Here is a 23,986-nt window from a genome sequence, read left to right on the forward strand (position 1 = left end):
ATTCTGTCAGATTTGCTTGAGTCCCGTAGGGGGTAGGGCCGTCAGTGCACATAGGGCACGGTGCACTTTAGGCATTACTAAGGGTTCTTTGCAGCGCCCCTTCGTCCCCTAGCAGCAACTCTTTCCATTTCTTTTACTGTGCCTCCTTTCATATTCTCTTTCTTCCACCCTATTTTCCACCCTCACCTGACTTGTTTCATAGTGCAACTGGGAGGTTTTCCTCCTGTTACACCTTTGTAACCTTATACTCTCAATTTTCCTTTCGGCGCTGAATGACCTCATAGGTCCCAGCGGCTGTCCTTCGGCCTAAATTGTATATATTCTGATTCAGTCTTACTTGAGGCAATGTCGTTAACGATCTATTTCTTAGGATATTAGTTATCGACAGAGTTAAGAAATCTAGTTATCGAGAAATTAACACTGAATGAACATCCCGAAAATATATTACACTTTGCATTTTGATGTATTTTATGAAAATAAGATTGTACTTCTTCCAGATGCAAAAAAAAAAAAAAAAAAAAAAAGTGAAAATTCTCCAAAGCAGAGGCCTCGAGTATCGTGAATTCAACGGAACAGAATTACCGTTTTATTTAATGAAGATCTCGACTTTGTTCGCACCTGCACGCCGGTAAAAGGGGATTATTTCTCTGTAAATTCAGTCCCATGTACGTCATTAAGAAGCTTAGATATCACAATTCCCTGCAAGCAAAATATACATTTAGAAGGTATTATAGGGCTAGAATAAGCATTCATCCCCTCACACCAGATGCTTTTCCTATCCTTGCCCATCAACTTTGAGAAGGGGGCTTTCGACCCCTTCAGAGCACAAGAGTAAATCTAATCTACGGAAATACAAGGTGTATTTTCCTTTATTTAATTTCATGCCGAGGAAGACAAAACGATGCAGTAATCATTGTCTTTGTTCAGTCTAATACGCTGGTGGAAACTCACGGGGGAATGAGATTTTTATGGCGTGAGAGAGGTACGCTTTCACTGGGAATATTGTGGTAACATGTCCCTCGTTGGATCATATGCAAATCCTCTCTCTCTCTCTCTCTTCTCTCTCTCTCCTCTCTCTCTCTCTCGCTCTCTCTCTCTATCTCTCTCTCCTCTCTCTCTCTCTCTCTCTCTCTCTCTCTCTCTCTCTCTCTTTATAATCATAACATCTTATATATATACATATATATATATATATATATATATATATATATATTCCCCTAAGTTTACTATGTATATATAGTGTATATATATATATATATATATATATATATATATATATATTATATTGCATTAAGCTAAGAATGTCCTTTAATATCCAATTCGCTCTACCTCGGAATTAATATATTTTCATATAGGTGAACCGAAAGGGAAGTTTTTAGTTGATAATAATTTCAATCTCTCGTGGATTCGAACCAGCGGACACGGGGGAAATCAGGACTTCAGTGATTTCTCCTCTGTCTGCTGGTTCGAATCCAAGAGAGGACGAAATTATTAGCAACTAAAAAATTTCCTTTCGGTTAACCTATATGAAAATATATTAATTCCGAGGTAAAGCGAATTGGATATTGAAGGACATTCGTAGCTCAATGCATGTATATGAATCACGGTGATGTGATAAAAATTCATATGTATATATATATATATATATATATATATATATATATTATATATACACTCAAGCTACAAATGCCCTTTAATATCTAATTCGCTCTACCTCGGATTTGATATATTTTCATATATGTACCGAAGGGGAATTTTTAGTTGATAATAATTTCGTCCCCTCATGGGATCGAACCACCGTCCAGTGGGCTGGAACGAAATCAGGACTGCCTAGTGACGTTATCAAGTTGGCCACGAGGGGACGAAATTATTATCAACTAAAAATTCCCATTCGGGACATATATGAAAATATATCAATTCCGAGGTAGAGCGAATTAGATATTGAAGGACATTTGTAGCTCGAATGATTTATATGAATCACGTGATGTGATAATTATTCATATATATTATATATATATATATATATATATATTATATATACTATATATGTATGTAGTATTATGTGTGTGTACGTGTGTGTGTGTGTATGAAGGGATCTGTCAATGTGTTGAACTGAAAAAAATACTCTAACATTTATTCTCGTGAAAGGAATAAAAAGAACAATTCCATTTCATATGGGGCAAAATTTCCCTGAATATTCCATTTTTTTCCTTTGGAATGTAGGTTGGAGAGCAGTTGTGGGGGGGGGGGGGATGGTGAGCTTGAGTAACAAGAGAATTCTAGGAAAATCAATTTCAACTCCTGTTACAAGATGAAGGAGTTTTACATATTTCTTTTTTTGAACTGCCAATGGTGATTCAAGGTTTTTATCGCGACTTAATTTTCTTCGAAAAATCTCCGTCATTTTAAAGGAGTTTGCTGAGTAGGAGACAAACCTAAAAAATGACCTGGAACAAACATACGATACAGAGACCTTAATGAATGCCATGACGCGGTGTTGACAGCGTCAACACGTGAACTGAATTTGGTAACCTTTTTTTTCTGACTTTCTCTCTTATATTCAAAATTTCATCTTCTTTCAGTCGTATTCAAGATGATAACGCTTTTAGAAGTCAGTGATAGGCATAATGTTGGCGAAGATTCAGAGATGTCTTGTGCTATCCTCAGACCACGACTCTTCTTCGCACAAGCAGTCTTTGAAGAACAAGACCACTTTGTTGAGCTTTCATTTTATTGTCCCTCTTGTTTCTGAGCCCTTTGTTGTAGTTTCCTTAACAAGGCTACGCGCCCCAGACTTGTTAAAAGTGAATAGAGGTGTGCCATATTTACTAGGTATGGTTTCCAGTAAATTTCTTGAGACATTCTTCTTTCTTTTATTTGTATTTCTCTGTCAAAAAGTATTGAAGTATACGTCCTCTGAGTCCTCTTTAATGACACTTTGAATTTTCCCCAGTTTGTTATATCAAAGTCAAGTCCATTAAAAGATTGATCCATCAATGGCATCCTCCTCCTTACAGCTTCAATCTCGACTTGAGTAGTGGATTCTTCCGGATTTCACTTGCGGTTTTGGTTGTCGTTTATTTTAAATATTCATCCAGTATAAAGTGTTCGTGAGCTTTTTCGGACGGCAAATATACATCAGGAAAATTCCCAAGTTTCATGAAATGAAAAGTCGAATGCCTTTCTGTATTTTCATTTATAATGTATTGAAGCTGTGACCAATTTTAAAAGAGCAAATCCTACCATAAGACTTTATAGGAGGAGTGAATTTTGTTAAGTTCATCTGCCTAAAATGAAAATTGGCTTGAATTATAAAATGGCCACTGCCAATTTGGGTGTTTTGGCGTCGTAACTGAAAGTTTTCCACTTGACGATGCTCCTTCTCCCTGTCTAGATTTATGTGGATAACATGAAGTCACCAGCCTTTGTGACGTCAGTCACTGCATTACATACTATAGCACCCATTATCAAGATGGTGTCGGAGACTAACTCATAAAGCAGACTCCTCTCTGCATTGATATGTTCCCCTTCAAAGTTCAAGTCATTTATGGGAAGAATTCTTGCATCTTCCGGAGGTAAGGAGATTTGACTCGGGGAATTTATAATCTGTGGCATTCATTTTCCTTCGCTCTTTTTCCTGACAGGCAATTGACAGAGAGAAATATTCCTTTCTTAGGAACTTGACTCAGGAAGTGAATAGACTTCATTTGTTAAAAGCCTTTTGTTATCGTTTATTAATCTCCTCTCTCCCACATAGTTCATTCTCTTGTGAATCTATCTTCCATCCTCTCTCCGTTCTCAGAATGAGTATTTCATTAAGTACATTTTTCAGACATGTATAAAATTTGTTTGTGCTTCCTATTTCTTCCTTCTTTTCATTCTCATAAATGCCATTCGATTTTGCGTTTGCTTGCGTTTTATCGTTCTTATCAGCTGAAAAGGTAAACTTATTATTCCATACAGTGGTACTTCTGTCCCCCCGCGTTTCTTGACGGCGCGGCGCGGTCGTTTTTTGTAAGCATCGAGCTGCAATTTGTTCTAGGAAAACAGTTGCTATAATTCGAAATGAGCGAACTCTTTACAGTTTTCTAAATAAAAACTCATTAAAAGAATTATTGATTAATCTGTGCATGGTTGGGGCTGCCGTTGTCTAAATCTTGTTAATAAATTCTCAGTTTTGTCATATTTTGTTTTTAGTATAACCTCAAAACATCAGACAAGCTAATGACCATCGTGCGAAAATCCCCTATAGCTTGTTTTTGGACAGTTTTAGGATAGCATGGAAGTTTTAAATGAATTCACAAATTGCTGTGTCGGATGGGAGCAATAATTAAAAAGTTCTTAGCACAGCCCGAAGAGGCCGGCAGTTTTAAGATACTCACACACATACACACAAACTTATATTAATAAATTAAATAAAATATATATATTTATATATATATATATATATAGATTTATTTATATCCATATATATATATATATATATATATATATATATATATATATATAGACTTACTTATGTATATGTATATTCTTCATTTCTAATGCAACTGTGAGCTTGTGAATTCTTTCTACTATTTTACTAAGAAGACTGCATTGTTTTTCCATGTCTGCTTTTAACTTCAGGCACCGGTTTGCGTATACTTTTACTCACTCCTTTGTGCCAGCTTCCTACACACTCGCTCGCTACCTTCTGCACCTGCCACCGATTCGGTATTCGTCCTCAGGCGCAACACCCACCAGGAATTTCTTTTCCTTCTCGACCTATCAGGAAAAGTATCCCTCCGAGGTATGGAGTCTTTGAACTCGAGGATGAAACTAAAAGAAGAGAGGAACAAACCCTGCTCCCATCCAAAGGGGGCTTGCGGGAGGAGGGGGGTGAATATGTTGCAATGTATTTGAGACTTGTGTAACGAGCATGAAATATGAATTCCGGAGGAAAGAGCGTGTAATGGCCTTCGCTTCCTTCCTTCTCACTCTCATTCTGCTGTGTTTACTTCCTCCCAACTGCTGTGGTTATTTGCACCTACTGTCTTCCTTCATCTCCCTTCCTACAATAGCAGCATTCTTCCCCTTAATCCCTCCCACTCTTCTTCCTTGCCAATTGGGCTACTGGTTCTATCCTATCCAGCTACGTCTAAGGAAAGCCAGAACTACGTGGACGGTGATCCTTTGTTACAAATTGTTCGTATTTTTATGGACCGTTTTCAGTTGCCTGTTCATTTCATTATTATTTTTGTATTTCATCTGCTAACGCTATGTAACACCGAACCTGCATCACACAATTATTTTCTTCCTACTATGAGAGTATCTTTCTTCTTAAGAACTCTCTAGAATCATATTTCATAGGGGAATGCTCTGAAAACACGATACGCTCTTTTGAGTGTACCATGTAAAGTAGAAGTGTTTGAAAGAGTTATATTATTCTCTATTATTAATTAAAGAGACCGGCTATTTTTATAGGATTTATTTCGTGTTAATGCTTTACATGTAGTGAAAAAGTCGTTGTATATGTATATGTATGTTTCTGTTTGTTTAGCTCCATACCCTTTATTCTTGATCCCAGGTGGCATTGGTACCTATTAAAAGATGGGTCGATAGGTGATAAGACCAGCCAGGATCGAACCAATGGCCTTGCAAAGGCGCCATGATGCTCTACCGCTGAAATCAGCTCCTATATTATATATATATATATATATATATATATATATATATATATATATATTTATATATATGTGTGTGTGTGTGTGTGTGTGTATGTATATGTGACCCTTTTACCCTTAAACTATACTGTAACCATTTTCCCTTACTCATGGCCATATTTGGTGTCACTTACTAGTGAAAGCAAAATAGATTTCATATGCTCTCTCTCTCTCTCTCTCTCTCTCTCTCTCTCTCTCTCTCTCACACACACACAAACACACACGAATTTCCCGTAGCTTCCGAGAAATTTAACTTGTGAATGTGCCTACGTGACTTTGGTACATTCCACCAAAAAATACTTTGCTTAGCCATTGATAGTTGTTCATTAAAATAACTTTTAGGGTCGGAGTAACTTCATGGATCTTAATTATATTTACACATATTTTCACTAGGAGGTTATTTGATCATTATCTTTAGTGGCAAAGCTCCATGTATAGAGGAATATGTCACTGTCAAGTAAATGAGATGTGCGATTTAATGAATTATCTTCATTATGAAATTTTATAGAGGATTCATCGGGAACCCTAAGTAACAGAGGATGAGGAATCTCTCTCTCTCTCTCTCTCTCTCTCTCTCTCTCTCTCTCTCTCTCTCTCTCTCTCTCTCTCAGGTTATTCTGACAGATTTCCGAAATTCACAAGAAAAAAATCAAAGCATATTGTGTGGTAAATTTTAAAGTTATGAAAACCACAGAGATCTGCTTGTGCCTTCGTGTCAAATGGTCGAAGAGGCATTAACAAACCTATTTGAAAATTGTCGAATTCAATTTACAGTTGGCTGGGAGGACCATATAGGCATAATTAGCATTATGACATAAGAATTGTTGTAGTCTTTTTATAATATTATCATATTTTTCCTAACCCAAGTTTTAACCGTCGGAAGAAAAATAAAATTGATTTTTTAAAAAAGATAATTGCGAAAGATATGAACTCTGTACCCCATTTTCGCAAACCATTATGTCCGCCATTAGCATACACTGGAGACTCAATATGACCATAGTAGACAGGGACAAACGATGACATATTACATACTATTCCTAAATTCGCTCGTAAAAATGAGATCTTGGGGCAGGAGGCTGGGTAGGGGGGGAAACTTTAATCGTTCCGGATATCAAGAGATTCCAGAGGCGAAAAGTATTTGGAAGTGGTGCCGAGTTGGGGTCCGAAGAGCTCCACTGGCCTCGTTTTCGAAGGGGGAGGGGCGATGCTGGAACGCGGCCATCACTGCCTATGCTCAATCATCATGATGAGAAGAATTAGACTAGAGTGAGTTACGTCTCGTGGGTTTTGGCTCCCGAGGCCTAATTATCGTGGGAAGAACTCGCCCTGAGATATGAAAGATTTACAACCATATTTCAGAAGATAATGATAATGCTATCCATGTCGACCGTACTTTTACCAAAGCACTTATATATATATATATATATATATATATATATATATATATATATATATATATATATATATATATAGCAAAAGTGAAACTTGGATCACAATGTTGGATGGTTGGATATAGTAGGTAGTATTGAAACATGAGGTCCTCAGTATCCAAGCGGGGCAAGTTCGGACAAGAAAGGTCTGAGTGGCGCAGTGGGATTATTTGTGTGTGTGTGTGCGATGTTGGGGTGGGTGTATATCCATGGCCTGGTGATGCGCCTTTTGTATAGTACATAAATCGATAGAAGTTTGGAAGATTGTGTGAAGCACGTTTTGCAGCTGAAGGACCAACTTGCCATTGACTTTTGTTCTTTTCTCTGGAGACACCCCGTATTATGAGAGACGGCTCAACGGCTCATTGATGAATATTTGTTTATGCTATATTCTTACACATTCATACACACACATACACACACACACCACACACACACAGATATATATATATATATATATATATATATATATTACATAAATGTGTGCGCGTAAGTATAAATATATCTAGGTATATATGTATACATATACGTATATACATATATATACTCACATATATACATATATGTGGAGAGAGAGGGAAAGAGAAGGGAGTTAAGGAAAGTAGGTAGAATGAATGGAAAAACAATATGAAATCATAATTTCTTAATATTTCTTGCACTTGGATCTTAAGGCTTTGTAGTGATAAGCGTATCGAAAAAAGCGCGAAGAATTCGAGAAGATAAGGGGGCGTTATTGCTAATATCTATATATATATATATATATATATATATATATATATATGTATATATATATATATATATATATATATATATATATATATATATATAAAGTGTGTGTGTGCGCGAGCGCGCGCGCGCGTCAGTGTGCTTTCACACATACGCACACACACAAGTCTTCATACTAACTGTAAAAATGCATTAAAATAAGAATAACAACTAGCGAAACCATGAACATTTTATTTTTCTCAAATATTTGTCCAAACTATTGAGACCTGTAGTTCTCTCTCTCTCTCTCTCTCTCTCTCTCTCTCTCTCTCTCTCTCTCTTTGGCATGGTTTTATCTGCTAATGCAAAGTTGCTGAAACTTTGCAACATTTTTCTTTCCAGCTGTGTGATTTCAATACTGCAAGAAGTTATTGCAATTGGTTTTCTTCATGATTTGCGCACTGCATTCGAGTTCACTTACGACTAGTTCATACTTTGTATTTCTTTCATTATTTCATTTGTTATTGATGGCTTTATTTGCTCACATCGCATGTTCAAGGAATATTGCTTATTGCTTATTTTGATAGTTGGTCAATGACTATTTTTCCTCTTCAATTCACAAAAACACATCCATCGGTTGTCATTAAATTTGATTTGATTTTCACTTTGGCTTGTTCTGATGCAGCTACTTGCATGTGCCTTAACGATTGCCGATGGCTGATGTTTCCTCTCAACGTTTTTAAGAATTATTCGCAATAATTCTTAAGGAAGTTGATGGTAACCGCACTAACATTTTTTTTTCAATGACGTAGTTGTAGAATCCCTTAAAAATGACTTGTGCTTGATGGCCGGCTTCCTGAAAAGTTGTGAATTTTGGATCCGTATAAAATAAGCTTTTCTTAATGTGTATACATATGTTTACATATATGGATGTATGTATATATGTATACATATATATAGTTTATTATGCATGAGGAATTTTCTGTAACAAGAATGGGCCACTCACATGGGCTCTTTGGAAGCTTCCCATCTCGCACTGGAGGAGAGCGATGGACGGAGGAGAGGAGAGAGAGAAGACCTAAAGTTATCATCTTTTCCTCCTCCTCCTCCTCCTCCTCCTCCATCGTTCCCTGCCATTCCTCTTCCATTTCCCCCCTACTTCTCCCTTTTCTTCACTTACCTGTGCCATTCTGGCGTCATAACGGTTGGCTCCCATGCTCCTCCTCCTCCTTCTCCCTCAGCTCGACGCCATCACAACCATCACATCCCCCCTGGCCTCCCCCGCCAACGGCATGTCACCCTTGGAGATGACGACGGTGACCCCCGCGGCAGCGGCAGCAGCAGCAGCAGCGGCAGCGGCGGCCTCCTCTTCCTCCTCTTCCTCCTGCCCAGCCCACCTGTCTCCTCCGTCTCACCTGACCGCCGCCCACATGGTCAACGGACCCATGTTCAGCAGCGGGATGCACCTGACCGAGAGGCACTTCCGCAATGCTGTGCATCAGCAGCAGCAGCAGCAGCAGCATTACCACCACCATGGCAGCGGGGGCGGTGGGAGTGGTAGCACCAGCAGCAGTAGCATGATTCAGCAGCAGCAGCAGCAGCACCCCAGCTCCTCGCAGCATCACAGTGCTGTGCACAGCTATGGCACCATACAGAACCAGCAAGGCATGCAACTCAACCTCACGTTCGGCTTACCACCTCCCCCTCCGCCTCCGCACTTGGGCAAAGCCAACGGCGGCAGCAGCAAAGCACAGGTACCCACCCTCCCGATTTCTTTCTCTTCGTCTTTTTTTCCTTTTGGTTTGTGTTTTCTGTGTACAGTTAAGTTGCTCGTGTGTGTTGTTGTCCATTCTGTAGATGTTACTTCTGTTTTTTTTTTTTTTTTTTTTTTTTAGCGAAAACCAACATTTCTAGTTTTTTCCAGGACAAATAATCTATTGCCTGCTTGCTTGCTTTGCTTGTGTACAGTTCATTTGTATGACGTCTGGTTGTTCTTTTATTGTGTTGTGTGTTCTCTTTCCCTCTTGAATGCTAACAAAGATTTTCTAACACTTCCTCCTCTTTGGAGAAAAACAGAATGAAATCCTGCCACTTCCGATTCTAATGTTGACATACATTCGATCGATTTCGTCATTTGGCACAATACCGTATTTCGTTTTATAGTCTTACGTAAATTTCCCATGACCTGCATTTAAATATAGAAGGCAAACATAAACATCTATTCTTCAAGAAAGTACGTCCCTCTACCTCAGCTTACTTGTTAAAGGTCGGGTGTTTTTTGCATTAATGATTGTCCGAACAAAGAAACACTCATTAAAGTTATTGCCACCATTACAGTGACTCCAGAGGTTATAGGCAGGGCTTCGAATACAGTATGAAAACTGGAACGGAGGATAAGATACAGTAAATTCATATAGGTTAAGGGACAGCAATGATCAAGGTCACCTACGTTCGGTATATCTGATTATTCGATGCTCCTCATTGATCCCGTGTTTATGTCTACCTATTCTCTATTCAGGTAGTGTATGGAAAGGCTGGTAGCTATATATGTGTGTGTGGGTGTAGGTAGGTATTGTATATATGTATATGTGCATGTATGCATAACTTCTATCACGGGAATAACATCATGATATGAAATATAGACAGAGTAAGTCGGCCACAAGGAAATGTAAATAACGTACAAAATTGCCAAGAAAACTGTTCTACAAATAACAGCTAAGCTTTACAAAGTATATAACCATTTTAATACCTACAAAGGTCATTACATTATGATTAAATTTTCAAGCGAGGAACAGCTTTCTAGAATTAACTTATAAGTGCTTAGATAAACAATCGAACATCTCGTGACGAATGGAGGTCAAGAGTGTATAGACATGGGCTTAAACTAATAACAATATTTTTAATTCGTTGTATTAATGCAGATTCAAGGGCAATTCGTATATAACATTCTTACTTCTTTTAATTAAACTTCTATAGGATCAATCAATCCAATATTGGCCAGTTCCAATTGAATTCTTATGTGGATTTCTTCTGGCCAAATAAAATTAATCTCAGGGGAATTTTGCAAAAGTGTTGCTGCTCTGGCGAGAACAATTTTTGATGAGTATGTAATATACAGAGTTATTATAGGAAATCATTACTTTCATACCGAATATTTTCAATTTTGATTTGACTGACTCAAAGCCGGTAAAGTAAGGCGAACAAATGGAGTATGTAAATCTTTATCCCTGTCACTTTTGTTATAAAATATCTTCACAATTTAATTGTAGCAAGTATCCAAAATATGAGCTGGGTAACATACGTAGGTCCCTACCTGTTTTACTAGTGCTCTGTACTTCGTTATCCAGGAATGCTTAACTTATAACACGTAATGCTCCCTGAAGCACTGAAGACAATAGAGATTTTTATATTACTATGTACAGCAGTTAAATTATATGTTGCTTTTCCATATACATATACTAAATGTAGTACACTGAAAATCGTATAACATTGTCTAAAAAAGGGCAAGCAACCTTCTTTCTATTCTAAGAATGAATTTGATAGACAGGACTGGATTGTTCAGTTGCCCAAGAGGTTAAGTACTATAACGCCGTCTTTAGGTATGATACCCAAATACCATCTGCATACCAAAGCCATGGAATAGGTATTTGAATAAAAAAAATATTCAAATACTTTTGCGAGAAGTGGTGATAGAGGATTACCCTCTGACATAACAATTGTTTGGTTATAGGATTTTCTATTGAAAATGAACAGAAACTCACAAAAAAACGCAGTTTTATTCATTCGAAATGACTGTGTTAGTGATTAATCAAAATGAGTGAATTCCTTTGTGAGATATTCTAATACCGATTCAGCTGCCCCTTTTGTAAGTTGAATACAGCCATCGAACTTACCCATCAGGAGTGAGGATTGACCGCGATACTGTTCAACGTTTCTGTGAGGTATTTTGAATGACTCAAATGGCGCCTGGTACAGTTTTAAACGACAGCGATACCAGTTTCAAAAGTGCATAAGTATATATATATATATATATATATATATATTATATATATATATATATATATATATATAGATATATATAGATAATTATATATATATTATATATATATATATATATATATTATATATATATATAGTATATCAGTATATATACACACACAGATATATAGATTTGTTTGTGTGCATGTGTAAATGTGTATGTATACATATGCGCAGTAATGCAGGAATGTACATGTGCATTGATAGTGATGTTGGGTGACAGGAAAGTACCACACCACAAGTTATACTGAAGATTATTTTCAGAGGTTTTAACGTGACGAATAATACATCCTCTTCATTCTTTCTCGCTTCCAGTAATAGAAGAAATATCCTTTCAGTGGCTATAAAGAATTGATGCAAAATAAAAAAGTGTGTAAAGTCTTTTTCTCATGAAAATTCAGTTTAACTGCATTGATATAAACAACAGTTTCAATGAGGCACAATAGACTATTTTTCATCAGGAAAAAAGTTAATCCGAATGAGAGAGGTCACATCTGATCCAGTCGAATATACTGGCGATGCACAAACTTAAGCCTTCATTGAGTAAATCCAACGACTCAATAAATTTTACTTTTTATGAAGCTGTGAAACCATATATTTTGGGTTTTGTTTAAACTACTGAAACTTTCAGACAATAATCACACATTAGGAATTAAAATCGAGCCAGACTTTTCCCTCTTCATTTAATTTTTAGTTGTATATCCATTCTTCTCTCTCTCTCTCTCTCTCTCTCTCTCTCTCTCTCTCTCTCTCTCTCTCTCTCTCTCTCTCTCTCTCTCTCTCTCTCTCTAGGCCTCCCAGGTATTATCTGTTTGCGGTATGATTCGCATTTTTTGTATTTTACCTGTCTCTGATACATTTATTCTTTCAGTGAACTTTGTTTTCCACACCAGAACAAAAGATTTTTACTAATCCAATGTAAAGCATAGATCCCTTGATGTGTACTTTCCCTCCCAGGTTGATTCATTGGTGAGCATTTGTGTTCAAGTTAGAATATGTGCATCTGTTGTTAACAAATTAACTGGAAATAGTTGCATTAGATAGTAAATGTTTTGTCTGAATATTTGCTTTGTTCATAGATTAGCTGAAGGTAGTTTTGAAAATAGTTTGAGCTAAAAGTACGTCCCAGATTGTCTATATAACCATAATTATCGGACACCTCCTTGCATGAACAGGCCATCTACGGCACGTACAGATCAACATCTTAAACCTTATAAGGTTTAAGATGTTGATCTGTACGTGCCGTAGATGGCCTGTTCATGCAAGGAGGTGTCCGATAATTGTTCCAACATTATGTAGTATTAAGTGCTAAACACTAGTTAGTAAAGTGAAGACATGTGTAATTGTTGCTATTGCATTTACACGCCATTTGATTTTGCAGCAAAGGACCAACGTATGTATTTTCTTTTTGATGAGTATGATGGAAATTGTTGTGTAATTACAATGTAGTCGTTATTTTGATCATAATTAACACTAGTACGCTTCGTAGGCGTTCCAAGATAGAACGAGTCCCCCTTCAGAATGGTCAGGAGGATTGCTTTGATTGAATTTCCAAGAATAATCTTTTATGTATTAATACGACAGTTTTCATTTTTACCAGTATATATATATGTGTGTGTGTGTGTATACGTGTATAGTATATATATATATATATATATATATATATATATATATATATGTATATATATATATAGTATATAGATATATATATTTATATATATAGTAATATATATTATATATATGGATATGTATGTGTGTGTGTGTGTGTGTGTGTGTAATTCGTCACATACGCCGTGGAACTTTTCATATTCACAAACATTAAGCTGCAAATGCCGTTTGATATAAAATTGAATCAACCCCCGGAATAAACACCAAAGAGGAATTTATCCGTGATAAACTATCCGTCACCAGGTGAACGCCGACCGGTTGGGGAACGACGACCTCTCAGTCAAGATCTTTGCTCTCTCAGTGAAGTTGGCTACTGGATCACTTATCGTTTATAAATTCCCCTTCAGTGTTTATTCCGAGGTTGAATGATTTTGATAATGACTAATATTTGCAGCTTAATATTTGAGAATATATATATAAAACGTATGAATGTACATATGTGTGTGTGTGTGAAGAAAAATGAGGTTTATTTGATTGTTCTTCCACCTTTGTAAAGCGAGTTTGGGATTCTCTTCCACATATGCTCTCGCCGTAGCAGGAGCATCGACAAATGGAATTGATAATTTCTTGCACTTTGCTTTTTCTGGCTACAGTTCTGTTTCAAAAACTTAGCTTTTTTCACAAAAGACGAGACAAGACGTCTCAATGTGGTAACCTTTGGATACACAGTCCTCTTTGGTCATAGGAGGTGCTCAGTGCAATATACACTCAAAAACGTTGTTCTGCTGATTATCATTTTATCCTTCAGACTGTTTGTCTATATCTAGCCATTATGGCAAATGTAAATGTGCTTGGTTAAGTTCCATTGAAGATATGTATATTTGTGTAAAGCTCTACCTACCGATAAAACTCTCGACCTTTCATCAAAATTCATGTCCCGTAGTTATAAACGAACCCTAAATTGCTTCATGGCCCTTAAGCATATATATAGAGTATACGCCAATTTGCACGGTGCCTGTTGTCCTTACATACAGAATATCAGTTGCCATGATACCTTTTGCTTTTACATTACAGTTTTCCCCAAGTTTTATTTGGTGTCGGTGCTTTTATGTTTTCATTCGCCCGTCTGATTTAGGATTCCTATTTTTTAAACATCATTCTCTGTCGGTTCCTTTAAAGTGACGTCTCTTTAGAGAAATAATATCGATTGCTTTTCCAGTGACTGAGTGATCAAAGGCCCTCTTAAGGCCATGTTTAAAGCAGGCAGGAGAACTTCCTTATGAAAGGAGTGAAGCGTTGGGTGGGGGATGGTGGTAGGGGCGGTTGACTAAAGAAAGTATCTGTGCCAGTCAAATGGTCAGCCTGTCGAGGATTTCTCATTTATATGCATAGGGAGCGGTACCTTCCATTTTTTTCCTGATGTCCCTGTGTGTACTTCAGTGCCAGTCTTTGTGAGGCTGGTCGGTTTATTCTTCTCTTTTATCGTTGCAAATTTTGGATGATTTGCTCCTCTACAAAGATTTCAGTGGATGCTTCTTTTCCTACACAAATACAGGAACTCTGATGAAAATTCCATTGGCTTTTCCACAAATCTTTTTATGTAATAAAAGAAAGGAATTGGAAAAGAGAGAGAGAGAGAAAGAGATGATTACCCAGCCTTTGAAGAGAAAGGAAGAGCGAGAAAAAAAAGAGGTCTTTGGAATCGGAAGCTGGTTCTAATAAAGGCGGTCGTCTGATATCCTTGGTTACTTGAATGACTGACAAAGGAGAATAGTATTGCAAAGAATAAAGGAAATGAAAACTGCTTTGAAAATGCGTTTCGAAGTGAGTGTAGTTGGCATGACTGCGTGTTCCTTCATATAAAGTTGAGTCCATGGAATAGAGATGCAGAGTCAGAGAGAGAGAGAAAAAATATATTCGACTCATTCCTTTACTTAAGAAATTAGCGGAGCTTTCTGCTATTTGAGTGAAACTAGTTATATGTGATAACTCACAGAGAAAAAGTTGACATAAAACATTATTAGAAGACAAAAGACGACATTGCTCTGAATAAATAACTGTTTGATGAAGCGTTGGAATAGCTTCCTTCACTGAACTGGAGGGTACAGGTTGAGACGAGGATTTTATTGATGCAATGTTTTAATTATTGAACAAATGAAGGTAGTGAGTTGCGTAAGTGTTGAACAGTGAGAAAAAAAGTAATTCGCCGGATTGATTCAGTAAACCAGAGTTAATTGGAAAGAGGATGAAAGCTGTTGGTATAATGCGAGAAAGGTACAGAAAAATAACAAATGAACGCACGCGATATGCACCCTCTTATAACATACGAGCACATTATTAAAATAAATAACTGTGGGAGTAATTTTGAAGTGAAGATGAATATAGAAAGGACCGGTCATCAAGCTGGATTCCATATCTCTCCAACCTCAAATGATATGACGCTCAGTATTTCGAAAACAGCAACCACATTTTTATAGTGTTGTCCACTCTCAGCTATGCAGAACATTTCATACAGTCTCTGATTCTGTATTTATTCCTTTTTATACAATTGCACTGGCTTCATTTATGCCTGATGGGTTTCAGTGGGTTGAGATATGAAATAAAATACTTGAGGGGATGTTAAGATGAAGTGTTTTGTCACCCACTGAAACCCATCAGGCATAAATGAAGCCAGTGCAATTGTATAAAAAGGAATAAATACAGAATCAGAGACTGTATGAAATGTTCTGCATAGCTGAGAGTGGACAACACTATAAAAATGTGGTTGCTGTTTTCGAAATACTGAGCGTCATATCATTTGAGGTTGGAGAGATATGGAATCCAGCATAATAGGAGGGAATAAAATGAGGACAGGAGGCTAGTAATGAAATAACATTAAAGACAAGAATGATTGTTCCGTGCTAGGTTGATTTTGATAGTCGTTAACCCAATCGCTGAGTGATGAGTTTATTACCACTTTGTTAAAATTATAACGAAAAACGTCTAAAGCGCCTCAGTGGCGTGATCGGTATGGTCTTGGCCTGCCACCGCGATGGCCGCGAGTTCGATTCTCGGGCATTCCACTGAGGTGTGAGAGATGTGTATTTCTGGTGATAGAAGTTCACTCTCGACGTGGTTCGGAAGTCACGTAAAGCCGTTGGTTCCGTTGCTGAATAACCACTGGTTTCATGCAATGTAAAAACACCATATAAACAAACGAGAAACATCTAAATAGATATTATATTGCATTTGAGATGAGTACGCCTGTACTATAGCATCGTCCATACTTTTTATGTTTGCAATATGATAAAAGTTTTCTGGTTAAAACAGTGTACTCATCCAGTAAAAAATGGGAAGATTTACACAGTTTTTCTCCCAACCATTAGACATCACTTAAAATGTAAATATTGAAACCAGGATCTCTTGAGCGGCTGCTATGACAGCGAAAGGAGTAGTAGTAATAGCAACAACACAAGGCTTCTAAAATGGGCTTGCGAGTAGTTAACGGAACCCGTAGCCTTCCATATCATCTTGTTAAGATTTAAATGGATTTGAAAATTGATAATAAAACTGTTTTAACACAGGTGTTAATGGCCAAGTTGGAATCTTTTGTAATTTTTGCTTATTGCGACTCACTATTAACGTTGAAAGGAACACCACTTACATATATGTACTGAAGAATGTAGAAGAAGACTCTAGTTTGTTCATGAAAAGTTTACCAGGATTCAACTAGATTTCTGCTATCGTAATAATATTAACAGAGACTATAATATATCTTCAACTTCAGTACTACTGAATATATTCTACAGTTCTGAGTTCTCTCAGGCAGTCAGGATTTTCAAAGGCGATACTTGCCCAAGAAATGTCAACCGAACAGTCACAGGTTTCTGTGAATCATAGTCAAATTATTGAAAGATTTTCAGTGAAGAAAGGTGTTTTGAAATTTGCAATTGTCCCCGTCTTTGTAAGCTTACGATGTCCCAGCTTTCCATTTGAATGCTCTCCATGATGTTAGTTATGTCTTGACACCAAATAAGGTCAGTTTTACAAAAGACCTTATACGAATTCGTATCAGATGGTGGTACTAAAATAGGATCAGCAAGGCCTAATAAAAGACACATGAAATCGAATGAACAAAAGAGACTCATTTGTATCACGCGTACATCAATAAGCAAATACCCCAAGTTTTCCGGTCCTTAAACATAGACCGACATTGTTCCATTCTGAGGCATCCAAGACTTTTAAAGTCGGTAGATGAAAGTAAGTAGAGTAGTTGGAACAAAGTTACGAATGAAAATGAGACTACGCAAGGGAACTGAAGATATCTCAATTCGAGTGACGTTGTCGAAAGTTTAACTTTTTTTCTTTCTTTTTTACGCTGGTTATTATCGGACATAGCCAAACTTATTCCCAGGATGCATGCGAATAAGGTTATTGACTTACATCTTAGCCATCATGGTGGCGTACTCTGTTCCGTGTTTCCGATGTATAATTCAAAAGGGGAAAAAAGAGGAGAAACGTCATATTCCCAAAGGCCATCCGAACCTAGCGAATAGGAATCCTGACGTCCAAAGTAATCTCACCTTGAAGTTCCATTGAGATGCGCTTAATAATTCAAGCTTTAATGGGGTGAGAGTAGATCATCATTTATATGTACATATATTATTGCAGAAGGGAAAAAGTTCTGCTGCCAGGTTCTTATCTAAATCCATGTTTGTATGCACATGCGTTTCCAAGCCCTGGGTTGTACTAATTGCTGTTACTGAGGGATACTTGAGTATCAATACAGCTGCACCTAAGAGAGCCTTTGCTTTTCATTCTTAGACGTAAGGGAAAGTTTTATGAACTATAGCGTTGAACTTGGGGAATAACAAGCCCCCCGCCACCCCCGGGCCCCCATTGTAAGTTAATATTTGACTTTCTTTCGTTTACGCCTGAAGTAGAGAAACCCTACTCTCTGTGTGTTTAACAGAGCTTTTTGTTTTTCTTAAGCATTTTTGTAGCTATAAATATGTGTGTGTGTTTGTGACAGAGAGAGAGAGAGAGAGAGAGAGAGAGAGAGAGAGAGAGAGAGAGAGAGAGAGAGAGAGAGAGAGAACTGTCGTGACACCTGCCGTCGCATTTTTCAGTGTTGTGTAATTAAAGTTCGTCTGGATTATTATACAACAATAATGTCTGTAAAGTAAGAGCTGTATAAGCACAGAACTGCTGTCATAACCTCTTCGGTTTCTGCATCAACAAGGCTCGCATAGCTTTTATTCTCAAGACAAGTTCGAAACCTGATTTTACCCATTTGAGTCCATAATTGATGTTATGGAAGACACTGCCATCGTTATGGAAGACTCATAAATCGGAAATTCTTATCAGATATCTGTTGGAAATGAATTTCTGTCACAGGAATATTAAATTCAATGGGGACTAGAGCAACAGTCCTACTATTCGATGCATCGTAATAAAAGCTTAGCAGGTTGCTGTTATTGGTTTTACAGAAAGACGAAATAAACACTCCGAATCTGGGTCCGTATCAGTTACTCACAATCAACGACACCGAGTTCGTTCCCAGCGCAGTGACGCCATTCATCAAGGCAAAGCCAGACTCTTACATCAGATATTTACACGCTAACTTCTGGGTGGTTCATCATAAACCTGGTTAAGGCAAACGATATAGGCCTTGGCTTAAGTAAAATACGTGCTGATATAAGTCGGCGACGAGACAAACTGAACCAATAGCGTGCATATTTTATTTCAGCGGGGCAAAGTTTGGAATGTTTTCACAATTCATTTGAGGGACCTGGTTTGAAAGATTCCTCAAAGTCTTCACGGAAAACCTGAAAGTTTTCGACGGTCTTCCGAGTGAATCTGGTGCAGTCTGAAGCGATTAGATTGTTCTCTGTTAACAGGGGATGCCTTTAATGATTATTTATTGGTACTTAGAGTATGAAATGGAAATTTATGTCCCTTACAGATCTCGCCTCCGCAAGATGTTTATTACGATTAATGTGTTTTTAATGACACTTTACGAATAGCAGGAGATAATGGCTTCATAAATAGACTGGTATTACGTGTTTTAAATTATTGGCTGGCGATAACATAGATTATATAAAATGAGATTGATTAAAACTTGTCTATTGAACTTTTGTATTTGGACTTTAATTACTTACAGAAAACCTTTCAAACTCATTTGCGCTTTAATCAGATAACACGTTTCTGTCATTTATTCAGTTGTCAAATTTTTTTTTATACATATCAATATTTTAATGTAGAGAAAACTCAGGAACTACATTTACCTACCAAGTTAGGAAAATAAGAGCGTCACTTAACAATTCTATACACGAACACACACACACGAACACACATACACACACACACACACACACACACATATATATATATAATATATACATATATATATATATATATATATATATATATAATATATATATATAAATATATATATATATATATATATATAATATATCTATATATATATATAATATATATATATATATATGTACGTATAACTGAATCACGAAAGTTTGGAAAGTTATAAATCCATAAATAAAGGTATAAGCCACGAAGGAAAAATAAACAACAGAGTTTCTGCAAGATCTTTCGACTCAACGTCCTTTACTCAGCAGATAAACTGACTTGCATGAGGAATTGACAGTACAGGAAAGGTCGTATAACTGACAGATAGGGATTATAAGGAGATCAGTACCTAGAATCCGGCACACCTGGAGAATGAGTAACCTTTCCAAACAAGCATAAGCATGGATAAAAAAAAAAAAAGATTAAGTCAATCTGCTCAGACACAGGGACAAGACAATTAAAGGATTATTTAGGGCAACAGCTATTCAGATCTTTGTTAAACAAAAACTTATTCACAATACATAAACATACATATACAACGAAGATATCTCTAAGGCAACTAATTTGTATTTAAGTCTGTAATTATATCTTTGAGGTCATTCTTAAACATGTTACAAATGCAAGGGTCTAAATGAAACAGACCACAACTAATATCAAAATTACAATGGGAAGTAAGTTGTATTATGGCAGATTTTAAAGATTTCGTGATAAGACATCTTTTGACCTTGCAATTACTGAACTACCAATCCAATTTATTCGGTGGTTGTTTTCACTTAAATGAATGAATATTGCATTAGATGTTTGCCCAGTTTTTACAGAATATTTATGCTGGTTTAATCTTACTTCTAAGCCCTTGCTTGACTGTCCGAGATAAAAAGAGGGGCAGTCCATACATGGAATTTTATATATTATGTTGCTTTCCCTGGGACCATTTTTTATTAACATTCCTTTTAGTGTGTTATTATAGGAAAAAACGAGGTTGACCTCAAAGGCTTTTAACAATTATTTAATGGTTTCAAATCCGTTAAAATAAGGCAAACTGAGAATGTTCTTAGAATTTTCTTTCTCCGTGTTACTTGCACTATAAAACTTTTTGTGGGCTTTATTATAACAAATATCTAAAATATGTGAAGGATAACATAAATCTTTCCTTATTTTTCTTATGTATTCAATTTCTTGATCCAAATATTGGGGACTGACAACGTGCAATGCTCGTAAAAACATAGAAGAAAAAATTGATATTTTGATGTTAAGATGGTGGTCTGAATAGAAATGAACATAAGTTAAGTTGTTGGTTGGTTTCCTATAAATAATGAATTTACATTGCAATGGTTCTCTATGTATCAAAACATCTAAGAAAGAGAGACAATTGTCTTTTTCCAATTCTAGAGCAAACTTAATCGATGGTACCTGGTTATTTAAGTTAGAGAGTAAATCATTTACATCAATACCAACAGGCAGAACCGCTAAAATATCATCAACATATCTATACCACTTTACAGGAATATAAATGATATTAGGTAAGTAGTGTTTTTCAAAAAAATTTCATGTACAAGTTTGAGAGGAGTGGTGATAAAGGGTTGCCCATTGCCATGCCAAATATTTCTTGATAAAATTCAACGTTGAATATAAACTTACAATCACAAATGCACAACCTAGTGAGTGAAATAATGGTACTTATAGGTAGAGGTAATTCATGCTAAGTTAGTTCATTACTAAGATATTCTAAAATAGAGTCTATAGGGACTAGTAAAAAGAGAACATACGTCAAAACTAACGATTCTATCAGTGGGGCAAAGAGTAATTTTGCTTAATTTATCAACTAAATCTAGAGAATTATATATATAAGAATCGGAGATGGTTCCAAGTAACGGGGACAAGGTCTTAGTGATATATTTCGAAAGTTTATATGAAATTGAACCAACAATACTGATAATAGGCCGCATAGAGTTATTTTCTTTGTGTGTTTTGTCTAATCCGTACAGGTGAGGTAGCAAGATTTGACTGACAATTTGCCTAGTAATTCTGTTTTATCTTTGAGGATATTTTTCACTGTGCTATTAAAGTTTTTGATGACTTGATCAAGGGGATTTTTTTTCTTAAGTCACATCATCATCCAGTAGGGCTTGCATACGTGATATGTAGTCAGCTTTATCTAAAATTACTATACTATTCGACTTATCAGCTTTTGTAATGTGGATAGTATTGTCCTTTTTAAAATCGGTCAAACTTTTCTTACAGGGAGCAGGGAAGTTACTTTCATGCTTAACACTGGCAGCTTTGTACACAATGCCTTTAATTATGTCAACATGATTGGAAGATCACAATATTTTTCAAATTTACTTAGGGACGACGCAATCATTAAAGCAGAAGGTCGACTCGTTATAAAGGAAGTTGAACCATATCCAAGCGCACTCACAACATTTTCACTAATTTGTTTACTTGATAGGTTTACAACACAATCTCTACGTGCACAATTGGTCCAATCACTGCTATCAATAAGATTTTTTAGTTTTCTGTTGAGTTTCCTTTTCAGGGCATCTGTAGTCCTACGTAGTTTTTCGTAAATTTCCCGTCGCAGCGAGTCCTTCTAATCAGCCGGGATGGAATGATTGAAAGAGATCCTTGTTTTTTCCAATTCCTTGAATTTTTCTTTCTCTTCTTGCTTGGCGGCTGCTATGTGCTGCTTTAACATCATGGCAATAAATTCGTTGAATGGGGGATTGTCAGACCTTCTTAGACGGCGTGGCAGCAAGGATTTAGGGAGCACTTGTTCAGAAAAGCCCTTCTTCAGGAACTTTAGTCGGATTGTGGTCGAATGTGCACCCACAAGAGACTTGGAGGAGGTGGTGACTGTAGGTTCAATTTCATATAAACTTTCGAAATATATCACTAAGATCTTGTCCCCGTTACTTGGAACCATCTCCGATTCTTATATATATAATTCTCTAGATTTAGTTGATAAATTAAGCAAAATTACTCTTTGCCCCACTGATAGAATCGTTAGTTTTGATGTATGTTCTCTTTTTACTAGGGTCCCTATAGACTCTATTTTAGAATATCTTAGTAATGAACTAACTCAGCATGAATTACCTCTACCTATAAGTCCCATTATTTCACTCACTAGGTTGTGCATTTGTGATTGTAAGTTTATATTCAACGATGAATTTTATCAAGAAATATTTGGCATGGCAATGGGCAACCCTTTATCACCACTCCTCTCAAACTTGTACATGGAATTTTTTGAAAAACACTACTTACCTAATATCATTTATATTCCTGTAAAGTGGTATAGATATGTTGATGATATTTTAGCTGTTCTGCCTGTTGATATTAATCTAAATGATTTACTCTCTAACTTAAATAACCAGGTAGCATCGATTAAGTTTACTCTAGAATTGGAAAAAGACAATTGTCTCTCTTTCTTAGATGTTTTGACACATAGAGGACCATTTCAATGTAAATTCAGTATATATTTATTGGAAACCAACCAACAACTTAACTTATGTTCATTTCTATTCAGGCCACCATCTTAACATCAAAATATCAATTTTTTCTTCTATGTTTTTACGAGCATTGCGCATTGTCAGTCTCCAATATTTGGATGATCAAGAAATTTAATACATAAGAAAAATAGGGAAAGATTTATGTTATCCTTCACATATATTAGATATTTGTTATAATAAAGCCCAAAAAAGTTTTATAGTGCAAGTAACACGGAGAAAGAAAATTCTAAGAACATTCTCAGTTTGCCTTATTTTAACGGATTTGAAACCATTGAATCATTGTTAAAAGCCTTTAAGGTCAACCTTGTTTTTTCCTATAATAACACACTAAAAGGAATGTTAATAAAAAATGGTCCCAGGGAAATCAACAACATAATATATAAAATTCCATGTATGGACTGCCCCTCTTTTTATCTCGGACAGTCGAGCAAGGGCTTAGAAGTAAGATTAAACCAGCATAAATATTCTGTAAAAACTGGGCAAACATCTAATGCAATATTCATTCATTTAAGTGAAAACAACCACCGAATAAATTGGATTGGTAGTTCAGCACTTGCAAGAATCTGCAATAATACAACTTACTTCCCATTGTAGTTTAATATTAGTCGTGGCCTGTTTCATTTAGACCCTTGTATTTGTAACATGTTTA

At 36.4% G+C, this 23,986-nt stretch overlaps 1 protein-coding gene across 7 annotated transcripts in view; it reads left to right on the forward strand.

The window, feature by feature from the left end:
* Positions 1–23,986, forward strand: part of LOC135198012 (glycine receptor subunit alpha-4-like) — a 758,459-nt gene that overhangs the window by 732,088 nt on the left and 2,385 nt on the right. For all 7 annotated transcript variants that reach the window (XM_064225359.1, XM_064225361.1, XM_064225362.1 and 4 more), the window contains one exon: positions 9,079–9,591. In XM_064225359.1, the coding sequence (XP_064081429.1) occupies positions 9,079–9,591 (513 nt within the window). The remainder of the gene's footprint in view (positions 1–9,078; positions 9,592–23,986) is intronic.

Source organism: Macrobrachium nipponense, chromosome 21 (assembly GCF_015104395.2).
Source record: "Macrobrachium nipponense isolate FS-2020 chromosome 21, ASM1510439v2, whole genome shotgun sequence".
NCBI lineage: Eukaryota > Metazoa > Arthropoda > Malacostraca > Decapoda > Palaemonidae > Macrobrachium > Macrobrachium nipponense.